Below are 15,845 nucleotides of genomic sequence, written 5' to 3' on the forward strand. Positions count from 1 at the left end.
AGGAAAAGAGGTCCGGACTCTCTCTCTCTTCGGTAAGACCATATGGAAACACTTAATTGATAGAAATTAGTTAATAGTTAAGAGAAAGCTAGGTAATAAGAAGCTTTAGCTAGTGGCTAACAGCTTTCTTTATTAACCAATAAGAGAAACAGATTTACAGAATGACATCTCCCTTCACCACCCCTCTGAAAATGGGAGGAGGGAAACCACTGCAAGGGAGGATGTCCTGCCTTCAAAAAGCAGGTCATCTATCCAAAGCCAGCTACCCTCAAAGCCTCAAGCTTCCCAAGTTTTACTAGAAAGGCAGCAACTACAGACCACCATGGAGGTTCCTTGGGTAACTCTTGATATGGCCTCACTGCTGAGGCTTACAAAATGTAATAATAAATATTGATGTCTATACTTCAAAGCCAAAGGAGTTATTGTCAGCCTGGGGACTTCAGAATTGCTCTGTGTGTAACACGACCTCAGCTGGACTCTACAACTAAGATACTAAAGGTAAAACAATATCAGCTACAGTAGTACTCACAAGGCTTCAGAAACAGCCCTAATAATCCTTCCCCCAAATTCAGTGTCAGCCCCTTTTACACAGAAACACCTACTCCTTCATGGGTGGCAGCTTATATAAAGGGCATGGAAGAAGGAACATCGCTCTCTTTTTGTCTATTTGCTCCTTCTCTGGTAGCCAGTCTGATGGGGATGTCCTTCTTTATATATGTTTCTCTTATTGGTTGATGAATAAAACATTGTTTGGCCAATAGAGGCAGGAAGATAGATGGGACTAGAAATCAAAGAGAACTTTGGGAAAGGTAGGCAGAGAGAGCCCACCTGAGGGAGACGCCATGTAGCCCAGGAAGAAGTAATAGGTCCAGACCCTTCTCTGGCAAGGTAAGAGCACGTAGAAATACTTAGATTAGTATAAATGGGTAAATAATTAAGAGAGAGCTACCCATTAAGAAACTCTAGCCATCGGCCAACAGTTTTATAATTAATATAGCATCTCTCTGTGTTATTTGGGGCTAAAGCAACTGTGGGACATGGTGAGACAAAATCTCCACCTGCACCAGTCCTTTCTTTCACTGGCATTAGAGCTTATTTTTTCATGATTCTAGCATATACTGAAGACCAGCTAGGACATCCAGCCTCATGGACTGAACAAGTACTGGGTTCTTGAGCCTTCCATCAGTAAGCAGCCATTGTTCAACTAGCTGGACCATGGCCTATAAACCATTCTAATAAATGTCCTTTCTAGACAGACAGATTCTATTAAGTTCTGTTTCTCTGGAGAAGCCTGACTAATGCTCCAAGATACCATTTTGTTCTTTTGTTTTGAGATAAGTTTTTGTTATATACCCCAATTGGGTCCCAAATTCACTATGTAGCTGTGGTGGTTTTAAAGAAAATTGTCCCCAAAGGGGACTCTATTAGGAGGTGTGGCTTTATTGGAGTAAATGTGGCCCTATTAGAGGAAGTGTGTCACTGTGGAGGCAAGCTTTGAGTTTTCCTACACTCAAGCTACTCCCAATGTCACAGTTCATTTCCTGTTGCCTTCTAATTAAGATGTTTCCAGCACCATGTCTGCCTGCACATTGCCATGCTCCCTGCCATGATGATAATGGACTGAACCTCTGAACTGTAAACTGCCACCTCAACTGTTTTCCTTTATAAGAGTTGCTTTGGTCATGGTGTCTCTTCACAGCTATAAAGCCCTAACTAAGACAGTAGCCAAAGCTTGTCTCAGATTCATTATGTAGCTCAGAATAGTCTTTAGGGCATAATCTTGCCTCAGCCTCCCAAGTGCTAGAATCACAGGTTTTTTCCGCATCACTCAGTAAGACTCTGCTGCTTACAGAAGAGAAAGAATCTTCCCTTAAAAACAGACTGTGTAGGGCCTGAGAGATGGCTCAGAGGTTAAGAGTACAGGCTACTCTTCCAGAGGCCCTGAGTTCAGTTCTCAGCAACCACATGGTGACTCACAACCATTTATAATGAGATTTGGTGCCCTCTTCTGTCATTGCAGGCAGAACACTATATACATAATAAATAAATCTTTAAAAAAAAAAAAAAAAAAGGTTGTATGCACCTTCAGAGTTCTTTATTTCCATTTCAGCTAGATCACCTTGGAGATGCTTATGAGAAATCAGTGAGGGTCACCAAGTGGATCTGACTGTCTCTTAAAGGCAACGTGGAGTAAACATGGCTTATTACAAAGTTAAACTGGGAAAGTGCAGAAGTGTTTGGGTTTACCATCTTTCCTTTTTTGAATACAAGATCGATCTAGGACTGTACATTGAGCATGCTCAGGAATTTACATCTTAAATCTGAGCAATCCAAGAATATGCCTGTTTCTACACAGACTTTTCTATATGAGTAAATATAGGCTTCCTGAATAAGATCCACTCATGTCCATCGTTCAGAGAGAACATTGCTTTGCAAATGAATCCACCATCCTCCTTGCTTGCAGCAGGCATATCTTTCTCTATCCTTTTATGGATGGGTTATACTTTTGGACTGTGTAATTGCCGGGGTGTGAGCCTATGGCATTTGATTACAAACTTTGTCTTAAATGTGTTGACTTGTCTCCTTTCTCATTGTTACTGCCTCTCTGAAATCATGGTTAAGTCTCACCTATGACAGAGCACCGAAAAACCTTTGTTACTGACAAGTTATTTATTGAACACCTAATAAGTGTCTGGCATGGGGTTATGGCAACAAGTAAGTACATAACAAATCTTTGTTGTCCTAGATGTTATCATATTCAGGTGAAGATGATAGAGAGCAACCAATGGATGGGATGAACTTTTAGTAAATTCAAAGTATAGTGGTGAGTGAAAAGTACTGCAAAAAGGGAGTCAAGCAGAGCAAGAAAAATAGGGAGAGGTGGAGTGAGCCGTGTTGGCATCAAGAAGATAACAGCTGAACAGTAAGATGAAGATGATTAGGGAGAGGAGGAAACAGGGAGTCAAAGTAAGAAAGAGGAAATCCAAGCAATGCCTCCATAACAATACCTCCATAGCGGAGGGAAAGGACTGAAACAGATATAGTTGTATTTCAATCTCGAAGGCCACAGAAAGAGATAATATTGAGGCAGGTGGCAATGCCAAGCAGTAAGAAGAGGCACGAATCCACCCGCCACTAAAGAAGCAATACTCGAATATGTACATACATTGTGCAAGGGAGTGGTGCAGAACAGGGATCCTTCTTGCGAGGTTGATACACTTTAAATACACACTTCTTGCACTTTCAGAGTAGCATTCAAATGAAACCCGTGCCCTCCCTGGAAGATTCTGTCATGGAAAACCATCCTTACCTCTGTGTGATGTTTTGAGGCCATGAAGACTGCCCAAAAAGCCAAGACAAATAGTATCAACAGGAGCAGCTTCCTGGCTGAAGCATTTGGAAGCAAAGCAAGCAGTGTCCTAGGAGTGAAGAGGATAGCAGAAGTCATCACACATTAAACAAAAAGCGGCCTGAACACCTCTGAGAACTCTGCTTGATCCTCAGTTATTTCCACAGTGGGCTATCACGCTCCTGGATTTTGCCAAGTCATGACTGGAAATCAGGTAGGGAGTTTTTCCCTGAGGCAAGGAAGGAAACAGGCAGAGAGCCTACTGCAAGTTTCTGATTCAGGAGAGGTCCTGGGGCTGTGTGAGAACCGGTCTGGAAGCTTTTCTCATTTCCAAATCAAGCCAACAATCATCTGCACATAGCAAGCACCTCCTCCACTGAAATTCTTTCATACTCACGCTGCTCTGGTGAGTGTCTTTCTCCCAGGTTCAGTAATAAATAGATCTCTTATTTAGTTATTCTATTTTTTTCAAGGCAGATTCCTTCTACCTCAAATTTTATTTTATTGATTGATTGATTGATTTTTTTTCTTTCAAAACAAGGTTTCTCTGTGTAGTCCTGTCCTGGAACTTACTCTGTAGACTAGGCTGGACTTGAACTCACAGAAATCCACCTGCCTCTGCCTCACTTGTGCTGAGATTAATGGTTTGTGTTTTCACTGCCAGGCTAGGGTTTTTTTTTTCTTCTTTTTATATCACTGAAAGGTCCAGGAATATAAAATTGTAGGCCCAAACACATTTTTGGGAAAAAAATAAAAGTGGCAGCCACTATTAACCTTTAACAACCACTTTGTTAAGAGCAGACATCCTGACAGCCCCTGTCCACTGCCTCCTGGCTTCTCAGTTAGGCAGGTACAGCAAAGGTTGGCTTTTAACTATTGCCTCTATGGGACCCTCTGTAACATAATTCCTTAAATTTTAATTTTCCCTCTACAGGACTCTACTCTCTGCCCTGCTTTCTTTCAAGGCAGCAGAAAGTAGCTGTATCAGCCACAAGCTTTCACAAGCATCCTAAGTTAACATCCTAAGATCCTATGAGCAAGAGTTGTAAAACTTAAAACTGGTGCTTGATTTTACAAAAGAGAAGTCTAATACCAGCTCCCATTTCCACAGCTTCAGAAGCCAGAACTCTAACTTGTCTCAGCTAGCTGATAACCTTTTTGTGCCCCTCAGTGATTTTTTTTTCTTTAATAAAGTTTACTTCTGTCAAAGTTTTCATCTTACCTTTTGGTTTTATTAAAATCCAGAATTCCAAAACTATGAGGCAAAGTGCTGAATTCTGACAGTGTTCCTCAAACATGTTTTTTATTAGAGTCACAGTGGACGAAGGATCTCAACTCAGCACATTTCCATATATGCACACACTTAATCCTTACTATGCATGAAGCAGTAATATTTCTTAGTATTTATTCTACTTGGTTCCTTGTCATTCTTTCCCACTTTAAGGTATATTCATGCCCATGTCGCATGCAATCCCCTGCAGCAAAACCCCAGCTAGTCCACAGTCCTTCCATCCCCCCTCCCCTGTAGTCAAGCCAAATAAGAAGATTGGAAAATACACACCTATGTCTGAACACCCTCCTCATGGTCTCATGTTCTGCTACGGCGTTTAGAGCTATCCAGAGAGGCACCCCGGTGCATGAGCTCTTTACATTTCTTTCAGCACTGGAGCCTCTATATAAAGCTTCAGTGATCAAAAGCTGACTGATCTTTGATTTGTAGGCACAGTGAAATACAAGGATTGCCAGTCTTAATAACCTGTTCATCACAGGTGGGGAGGAAGCTCTGGGGTTTGCTTTTAGAGAGGTCGTGATGGCAGAGTATGGGCTGTCAACTTTCTTCACGTCCTGCCCAGCTTATGCAGGCCTGGCTTCTCTCACCTCACGTTTATTCAGCTGTCCAGTCCACTCACCTCCCACACAGCAGAGGTTTCTGAAACATTCCAAAGAAGAAAAAGCAATCCTTGGGCCATGGGTCTGCCTAAGACTTCTGTGCCTGAGTCTTAGCAGTGTTTCAAGAGTTTGTCAACTCCTCTCCTAAACTATCATTGATATCAAACATTCCAGCAATTTCAAAAAATTACAATCCCACTGTAACCTTCATGGTGTAAAAGAGGACTGTGAAGGACATGGGTGACATGACACCAAACATGCTAAGCAACTACAGAGGGCTAACTGTCAGGGGACTTTCGAGCACCACAGGGCATAGACTGAATGTATATACACACTTTACTCTTCAGAAGGGTAATCTGTAGATGGACTTTTCTTTTGGCCACCAGCTCTCTCTCTTTCTCTCTCTCTCTCTCTCTCTCTTTCTCTCTCTCTCTCTCTCTCTCTCTCTCTCACACACACACACACACCACAGACTTCTTATTAATTTTAAAAGATCGGCCTATAGCTTAAGCTTGCCTTACTAACTCTTATCATTTAAATTAACCAATTTATTAATCTGTATTTGTCTCTCTGGGTCTGGGTTACCTCACTCAGGATGGTTCTCTCTAGTTCTGTCCATTTGCCTGTAAATTTTTAGGATGTCATTGTTTCTTACCACTGAGTAGTAAGTACTCCATTGTGTAACTATACCACATTTTCTTTATCCATTCTTCTGACATCTAGGCTGTTTCCAAGATCTGGCTATTAATAAATAATGTTGCTATGGGCATAGTTGAGCAAATGCCCTTGTGGTGGGACCACTGTTGGGCATATACCCAAAGGAGAATTCTTAACGGGAGCTTTTGAGGGAGAACTTTTTGGGAAGAACTTTTCTTTAAGAATAAAGAGCCATGAAAGGAATGCATGTGTGAGCCATTTTATTTCGTTTGGCCCTCAGATCAGAATTTTAAGCTATCCCTTTCTGCCTTCTGTAAGCCTCCTCTCTGAACCCTTGATAGTTTTGGATGCAGAACGCTGAGGAAACTTCAGTAGAGGCACCCTGAGAGGCTGGATCACCTGGGCCACTGTTTCCACCGGTGTCTGGTCCCCTATTGTAACGAGTATGGTTTTACTGCCCGCCGCCTGGTCTGGTCCCGCTGCCGCGCCAGCCCCAAATAATGCACAGAGACTCTGCATTTGATACAGTGCTATTGGCCAGGTACTAGTTTCTTACCGGCTAGCTCTTCCTTAATTATTAACCCATTTCTGCTGATCTATGTATTTCTCTTACCGGGGAGCCAGCCGGCATACTGCTTTCTCCAGACTCTCCATCTTGACTCTCCTTACTACTTCCTCTTTCCTCCTTGTCTCCTAGTCCTGCCTATCTTACTTTCCTTTTGGCCAACAGTGCTTTATTCATTAACCAGTATGAGAAACATATACAGAATGACATCTCTGAAAACACACAAACTTCCAAAGGTAACATACATATCTGCATTAACACAAGTATGGACTGTGCATTGTATACAAGCTAGCCAAAGATGTCCTTTTGTTTTTGTTTGAGCAGGGAAAGTATGTCACCAGCCTTGTAGTTTTTCTAGATTTATGTCTTTACGTCTATAGCCAAGATTTCCAATCGAACCGGATTTCTATCAACCTTGAAGGAATCCACAATCTTTTGTTTGCTTTTCAAACAAAAGCATAACTTCTTTCTCAAGACAATACATTTTCTGACTTCCATTTTAAAGTTTATGTATTCTTAAAGTATCTAGATGGTTTAATTCAGCAGTCCCTCATAAAATCCTGCGTCTCTTAGAAGCTGTCATCTGCTCATCTATAATCAAAAGATTTGAAGTCGATAAAACACCATATAGGATCTAGACTCCCTGTACGTTTTCCCTCTTTAGCGGCTTATCCTTTATATATTATGTCCTTCTAATATTTCTTTTTTTAAATCACTGTCTATACCCATTTCCTTTTATTTTTAATCCTACACACTTTTTTTTAACACACTGTAACTGTTTAGAGGTTTTTTACTTCTGGATCTGTCCTTACTGAGCACCTACAGCATTCTCTGACTGCATGAGACAAATCTTAAACTGCCATGTCAGCTACAGTGTGACTTGGCTTAGCATGTGGTGCTGGCACTGGCACATGGGGCTGGCAGCTGGCGGCTGGCGGCTGTCTCCAGCACATAGTCAGTAGCCAGTAGCTGAGCACCAGCCCACCTGGGAGACTACAGATCTAGGAAGCTATATCTGGTTCCTTGTCCAGAACTTTTCTTAGCCTTCTTAGACCCTGTGTTTAGGTATTTGAGCCCCACATTGGACCATATATATAGATGAATTTTTCTTTGGGTCACCAGCTCACCAAAAAATGACAAGGAGACTTATTGTTAATTATAAAAGCTCAGCATATACAGTTTAGGCTTTTCCCACAAGCTTTTATCATTTCAATTAATCCATGTATTAATCTATGTGTTGCCAACTGACTTGTGGCTTTTACCTCTTATCCTGCATGTCTTGCCTCCTTTGTATCTGGCTGGTGACCCCACCTTTCTTCCTCTCTGTGTCCTTTCTGTCCTCAGAAGTCCCACCTAACCTCTTCCTGCCTAGCTACTGGCCATTTAGCTCTTTATTAAGCCAGTCACAGTGACACATCTTCACACAGTGTAAAGGAATATTCTACAATCTCCTTGTATAAAGATATATATGTAGATACAGATATGTATATGCATGCATGTATTTAACCTATATGTATAGATATAAATTCATATTTGCCTCTATGCCAATTCTTCCAGTCATGTAACCACAAAACTGCATATATGTTGTGGCTATGATCACAGCACACTGAAAATATGCATAGGGGTTCAGAAGATAATTTGGGGAAATGAAGAAAAGCCAACAATTCTGCCAGCCCTTCCCTACCTCACATTCCCATCCACTGTCACATGCTGAATGGAGTATGAGAACTACAGCCTTATATCACATAATGCCATTGCAGCCAACAACAATGGGCAGTTTCTGATGATGGTCTAATAAGATTATATCATCTAACCGTGCCTCCGTTTATATAATTACACACTATGATGTCCACATAGCAACAGACCCACCAAGCTTCATGCTTCTCAGAACCCCACCCCATGTTTAAATGAAGACTAACTTGTATGAGAGTAACCCAGGACTCTTTGCCAGCTTCACTGCAGTACAGTTGACAAAGACTTAACTGTACAAAGTCATGATCCATATATACATGATTAAATGAGAGCTAAGAGAAAATTAAGATATTCTTACAGTTCATCTCATCCATGTGATAGGAGCACTCAAGACCTATTCTCGTGGGCTCAGGCTTCACAGTATTCACAGTATAGTCTTTGGATAACATGTACAAGGCCCTGACTTCAATCCCTAATACTGAAAAAAAAAAGTACAGACCTATTGTGTTAGTAATGCTCAAATATACAATATGTCATTATCAACTACAGTCACCCTGTTGTACAGTAAGTCTCTAGAAAGCATCCATCCTGCCTTATTGAAATCCTGGACCCTGTGGCCACCATCAGCTCTTAGCAATAACCACCCTTTTCTGTACTGCTGTGGATGTGGCAGGTTTAGAATCCACCTAATAGATAAGAGCAGGTAGTCTGTTTTTCTAGGCTTAGACCACCCCTCCACTCAGCTCATGGTTTTCCAGGTTCACTCAGGTAATTGCAAGTGATATGATTTTCTTCCTTTTGAAGTATAAACATGCACCACCATATGTATATAACAGTTTAATTCATTGGCTGGCAGGCACTCATGAGATTTCTCCATCTTAGCTCTCTTGAATAGTGTTGCAGTGAACATGAGAAGACAGATGTCTCTTTGGCATACTAACTGTATTGCCTTTGGATACATAGAAAGCAACAGAATTGCTGGGCCATACGTAATTGCTTTTTTTTTTTTTTTTTTTTTTTTTTTGCTTGTCCAGAGAACCTATCTTAATTTTCATCACATCACCAGTTTTTGTGTTCATCTATTCTTCTCTATATAACTCTAAAGCACTGTATCTTTTTATATATATATATATCATCTGTGTATCTAAAAGCGTAATTTGGTGGTTTATGACATGTCACAATGTGTGTGGTTAAGCATTCAGGATTGGCCTGGTTAAGTAGCTCTGCCTCACTGTAGTTCATGAGGTTCCTGTGAAGTGGAAGGTGGCCTCTTCCCTCAGCCCTTGGCTGGTGCAAGGGGACCTGTTTCTAAAATGACACTCTCATATGGTTGGTGTCAGAAGTTGGGGCTCTTGGCTGAATGTTAACAAGAGGCATCAGTTTCTCATGCTGATACGGATCCCTCCATGGGCTGTGTGAACATTTTTATGATGGCATAACAGGCTTCCTCCAAAGTGAACAATCCAATAACAAAGCCAGGAGACATTGCAGTTCTTTTAGAACTGACCCACACACTTCAGCCCCATCAAACACATGTATAAAATTGAGGTCAAAATGGAGAAATATATCAAGACTTAGAGAAGGAGAAGGGTCCCATGAAAGAGTGGAATGGCTATCTGAAGAGGTGGAGAGAGTTTCAGAAGTCTGGAAAATGCACTCTAGAGCCAAAGACTGACAAGGCTAAGTGGTTCCTAAGATGCAGGATAGTGTGTCTAAGGCAAAGGCGTGAGAATTAGGAAGCTGTGAATTCCCCTCCTGGCCCTGTCACTTGCTCAGTCACCTTGCTTATAAAATGAAAGTCATAACGTGGGCAAGCCAAGGCCTAAGTGTATAGTAAGGGTTCAATAAATGGTAGTTTGGTCTGGTTCAGGCCTCTTTCCAATGAGGAACTTCTATCTACCCTTCACAGTCCAACTTTTTGAGTTCCTGGATTTTGACGTCCACCTCATCTCCGTATTTGCCACCTCCGCACTGTCTCTAAGCAATTCCAATTATCAATGTTTCTAATCTACTACCCTTGTCTCCCACCTACGCTGACTCTAGCAATCAGTCTTGGTTCTTCATGTTCTGTCCTCCTGATACTTTGTGTCACTTATGTGGGCTTCAGAGAACCTGCAGCAGTCATTGTGAAAGTACATGTCTCTCTCATGCTTTCAGATCACCAATTTTTCTGAGTTTTTCACTTTTAAACAGATTTTCAAATTTTATGTATTTATCTTATGTATGTGGGTGTTTTGCTTGCATTTATGTCTACGTACCATGTGTGTGCCTGGCATCTTTGGAAGGCAGTGCATCCCTTGGAACTAGAGTGACAGGTGGCTGTGACCTGAATTGAACCTGAAACCTCTGGAGGAACAGCCAGTGCTGTTAGCCCTCCAGCTCCACGATTTCATTTCTAACACTAATACATCAAGTACTCACTGGTCAGTATTGGACAAAGCTTATCTGCTGGAAGAATACAAGTCACAAACACTTTGAATTTTGGACAATTTCTGGATATACATCATTGTTATTCGATTAAGAATAAGCAGTTGGAGACACCGTTAGGGGAAAGTGGCATTTCGATTCTTTCAGTTTTTAATTTTTAACTCTGTGTATTTATTTTGTGTGCACATGTGTGCATACGGAAGTGAGAAGACAATTGTGTGTGGGGGGTCAGTTCTCTCCTTCTACCACGTGTGTCCCAAGGATCAAACTCAGCTTGTCAGCCTGGGCAGCAAGCACCTTTACCCACTGAGCCTTTTCCCTGACCCTGATTTGTTTTTTGAGACGGGATCTCGTGTATCCCAAGATGATCATACTTCCTATGTGGTGGAGACTGGCTTCTTGATCCTCCTGCCTCTACCTTTCCTCAGTGCTGGGCTTACAAGTATGCACAATCATGCTTAATTCAAACAATTCATTACATAACTGAACAAGAGAATACTTTAGAAATGTGCAAATAATTTTTAAATTTAGTCACAAATAGACATCTTTATATTTTCCAAGATGATGTCATGATCATAAAAAGGAAAAATAGTAGCTTAGCTACTCTGTGGATCCACTATGAAACCTTAGTTTAAGCTTTGTTTGGCAGACAGGATTATGAGATGATAGATGAGTTGAAGTGCATACATAAACATGTGGGTGTCATTTTAAGGAATTTATGCTTCTAGAGTCCTTTTCCTCAATGTTCTCTAAATCAATTCATAGGGAGCAAGTGTGGAAAATGCCACTGTGTCCCAGTTTTTTTTTAAGTCAAATAATTGAGGTGCAATTTATAGAAAGTTAAATTTGACATTTCATTATAGTTTCATGACTTTTTGACAAGAATGCAACCACCGCCACAGTTAAAGATATAGAACAGTCTGTCACCTTTCACTTTTGACAAACTCCTGTCCCTATCCCCAGCTCCGGCAACCCCCTAAAATATTTTCTATTTTAGTTCATGTTCTTTTCTTTAGCATCTAGTGACTGAGATCCCTACTGTTTTGCTTCTTGTGTATCTTCTTACTGCTTATTATTTCTTCCTCAGGGTGTGTCCCGGTTGCTTACCCATTTAGAGGAATTTGGAATTGTCTGCTGTTTGAGGGAATTAGACATATAACTCCTGTAGCATTCGTGTACAGAGTTTTAGCTGAACTAAAATGTGTTTCTCTGATTGTGACTCCTGTGTGACAAGTCTATTTTAACACCATTTACACCACAAGAAACTCAAAACATTTCTCAAAGTCTCCATGTCTGAGCTCTCTCTCTCTCTCTCTCTCTCTCTCTCTCTCTCTCTCTCTCTCTCTCTCTCTCTGTCTGTCTGTCTGTCTGTCTGTCTCTCCAAGCACTCTACCACAGCACTTCCCCTGGTTCTCTGAGACAAACTCTCCATATGCACCCCAGGCTGGCTCCACACTCACAGTCCTCCTGCCTCTGCTTCCCAAGAGCTAGGATTACAGGTTTAGGCCAGCATTCAGGCTGGGAGCTAATATTCTAGTAGATAAATAAAATATTTTCACTGTGACTCCCCTAATGAAAGTAGATACTGAGCATCCTTTGAAATCAGTTTCTTAGTGTACTAAATAACAGATTCAATTATTACATTTAAACATGTATGCACATGCATTAACCCTTCAACTACTCTCTCTTGTCCCTCCCTCCTCACATTGGCCTCTCTCCATGCCCAAATAGTTCTCCTATTTCGGGAGGGATATATGTGTGTGTGCTCCACACATGAGAAAAATATGTAACTGTCTTCCTTCTCTGTCTTCTCCTTTTATTCTCTATGCCATCTCTTTAGATCCCCTCATAATCGCCTTCTGTCTTAATATTCTCATTATTAACTGTATCATATTACTATGTATATCTTCTTTGATGAAATATCTTTAAATATCTCCATTTTTCAAACTTGGGTCATTTCATTATTGTTGAATATTTGCAAGTATACACATCTTCAGGTCTTAGAGAAAATACTGTGTGTGTCCTTGGCAGTAATTTTAAAAAGGAAATTTTAATTGGTTTCAGTTTTTGAAACAAGGCCTCAAGTATCCAGCCTAGTCTTGAACTTTCTATGTGGTGCCTTGAACTTCTGATACTCCTGTCTCTGTCTCTCAAGTACTGGGATACACCATCACTCCCACATTATTCAGTGCTGGGGCTTGAACCCAGGACTTCATGCAAGCCTTCTACCAACTGCATTGCATTCCCAACCCCAAAGTTTCTATGTCTGTTAAGGCCCAAGTTATCAACTCTTTTAATATTAATAGCATCATATCAAAGAAATTGTTGCATAATCCAATATCACAAAGGTTTTATTCCCGGCTTGCTACTAGATTGTTTTTTTAGTTTTGAATTTAAGTTTAAGATACATTTTTAATTAATTTTTCTGTATGAACATGGGTCAAGATTAATTCCTTTTACAAATAGATGCCTAAATTTCCAGTGTATTTTCTTGAAAATACAAATTCTCTCCATTTAACTGTCTCCACTGTTATCAAGTAGATGTGCACAAGTATCTATTTGTTTTATTGATTCGTGTATGTCTCTCTGCCTATACCATACTAACCTTGTCACTATATCTCTGTGGAAAGTCCTGAGATCAGGTGCTATGAACCTGTGTAGCAGGTCCCTGAAAGGCCTCAACCAATTCACACTGTCCAAATCTTGCTCAATTCTAGGATAGCAGGCGTTCAGAATAAATACTATGTCCTGAGTCGAGGGAAGGTATGGACAATTCAAAATAAGTTCTCATCCCCTCTGGTGTCAAGTTACACTCAATGACACAACTGGCCCTAAGAAATTAAACCCAGGGTGATGGGCTTTGGAGGTCCCTCAGCTATGATGTGACAGGGGTGTGTGCATGCCCATGAGGAGCCTCAAGCAGCTTTCCAGGCTTATTTCAGACTCTGGGCTCACTGCCTGTCTGGGAGACAGAGTCCCTTTGTCTGACTTAGTGACTATCTTCTGTCTCAGCACCCTGGAGGGCAGAGACCTTTTCAGGGTTCACCAACATTGTTATTGTCTCTCAGAACTGCCCTTTCCACTTTCCTGGTCTTTCTACCTGAACCGCATAATCAGGCTATTTATTTCTATAACAAAACAACTTGCTGGGGTTTTAATTGAATTTTATTGCATCAGTAGGCTAACTCAGGCAAAACTGATGTCATGCTAACATTGAACCCCCCCCCCAATAAGCATGCCCCATTTATTTAGGACTCTCATGTGTCCTGTAATAACGTTAGCCAGGATTTGTGCATTAATGACTGGCATACAGAGCTTGTATGTTTTACTGGCTTTTGCCACACTTTTGCTGCTACTCTGAATCATTCTGTACTTTATTTGAAGTTGATGATTGGCAAAACAAGTAAAACTGTATACTAACTTTAATCTTGACATTAAATCATGCTGGTAGTTTTGGGTTTCTTTCTGTTTTGGTTTTTGGTTTTTTTTTAATGAATTCTTTGGGTTTTTATGTAAACAGTGATGTTGTTTGTGTAGAAAAACAGTTGTTTCCCCCTCAGTTTGTCTTTTATTTCATTTTAAGTCTTTTTTATTCTTATCATATTTTTGGTTGTGAGCCTAGATTTTAACGGCTGAGCTATCCCTCCAGCCCATATTCTTATCTTATATGTTACATCTGACTGCAGTTTTCCTTCCCTCCATACCTCCTAACCAACCCCATGCCTCTCCCCCCACTCCCCCAGATCCACTCCTCCACCATTTCCCTTCAGAAAAGGGCAGGCCTCCCAGGGCTATCATCCAAACATGTCATATCAAGTTGTATTAAGACTAGGCACTTCCCTTCATATTAAGCTGGACAAGGCAACCCAGTAGGAGGAAAAGGGTTGGAAAAGCAGGCAAAAGAGTCAGAGAATGTCCCAGCTCCCACTGTTAGGAGCTCCACAAGAACATCAAGCTACACAACCACAACATATATGCAGGGGACCTAGCTCAGACCCACACAGGCTCCCTGATTGTGTTCGTCTCTGTGAGCGCCCACAAATGCTGGTTAGTTGATTTTGTGGATTTTCTTGTGGTGCCCTTAACCCCTCTAGCTCCTACAATCCTTCCTCACCCTCTTCTGCAGGGTTCCCTGAACTCCTCACCCCTTCCTATCATCCCTCCACCCCTACCAATAAATTTAAGGGAAAACCAGCAATATCAAATCAGCGGTCACATGGCTTGTTATAAATCATAATTACTATAATGGTGGAACTTGTCATAGGTCCCCCACTAAACATCCCTCTCTCGTTAATATCTCAGAGCCAAGGCCATGAAAGAACACTTGTCAACCTTCCCCACTGAAGCTCGCACCCTGGTCTCCAGCACTGCTCTGCAGCAATCGCCTATGCTTTCACTTGTAAACAAAGGTTTCCTTTGCTGACCTTCTATACCTGCCTCTCCTCTCTCCAGTGTCAAGTCCAAAAGAAATTCAGGACAAATGGATAATGGTGGTTCCTATTAGTGTACCAAAATGCATGCTGGTCTCCAGGCTCCCTCGGGCTCTTCTCCTCCAGCCCTCCACCCTAAACACAGCTCTTGAGATTCCTGCCCCAACTTCTCATTCTTATTTCTGCCGTGCACTCTCTTGCCCTCTCTCTCTCTCTCTCTCTCTCTCTCTCTCTCTCTCTCTCTCTCTCTCTCTCTGTCCTCTCCTCTTCCACTCTTTCTCTTTCTCTCTCACTCTCCCCCACTCTCTCATCTCTCGCATTTGGTCTACTAATTTCTTTCTCTGCTTTGCACTCTTCCAGATGCCCTGGCTGCGCACTTCCTGTATCTTCAAAAAACTCCCCCTCAACCTTACCTTAAAGCAGCCATGCCCTCACTCTATGTAGCAGGCCTCCAGGGCGTCACCAGGCTTGTGTTTTGCATCTGTTTTCTTATAGACATTTGCAGGTAGAATGATCTTTCTGAGTCAAGTTGTTATCACATACCCCCAAACCCCACCCAGCATTAAAAAGTTTCCATCTGTCATCTCAAGCCAGTTTCCTGCCTCTCCCCAGCCTGGTTTCCTGTGGGTCTTTAAGGCAATTACAGCTCTTTTTCTTCTTCATTTTCAGAGCCACAGTGAGTATTTATAGTGCCTAGGAGTCACAGCATTTGCTGCACCTGCATGCCTGCATGCCTGAGCCCCTACACCCCACCCCTTAAACTCCTAGCATAAGCGCTTGCTTTAGGCCTAAAGGTACTGGGAGGGCCTGGTGCGTTTCTTCTCAAACCAGCCCC

The 15,845-nt window shown here is 41.6% G+C and overlaps 1 protein-coding gene across 2 annotated transcripts in view; it reads right to left on the reverse strand.

Moving 5' to 3' along the window:
* LOC127231662 (NXPE family member 2) overlaps positions 1–15,497 on the reverse strand; it is a 34,662-nt gene extending 19,165 nt beyond the window's left edge. The window contains exons 1-2 of one of the 2 annotated variants that reach the window (XM_051197354.1): positions 15,424–15,497; positions 3,311–3,419 (exon numbers count right to left, since the gene is read on the reverse strand). In XM_051197354.1, the coding sequence (XP_051053311.1) occupies positions 3,311–3,419; positions 15,424–15,437 (123 nt within the window). In that variant the 5' untranslated portion in view covers positions 15,438–15,497. Of the gene's footprint in view, positions 1–3,310; positions 3,420–4,910; positions 5,133–15,423 lie in introns of those variants that run through there. The other variant, XM_051197353.1, reaches the window with a different exon arrangement.
* Positions 15,498–15,845: the final 348 nt, after the last annotated feature.

The sequence above is a fragment of the Phodopus roborovskii genome, unplaced genomic scaffold (genome assembly GCF_943737965.1).
Source record: "Phodopus roborovskii unplaced genomic scaffold, PHOROB, whole genome shotgun sequence".
Classification (NCBI taxonomy): domain Eukaryota; kingdom Metazoa; phylum Chordata; class Mammalia; order Rodentia; family Cricetidae; genus Phodopus; species Phodopus roborovskii.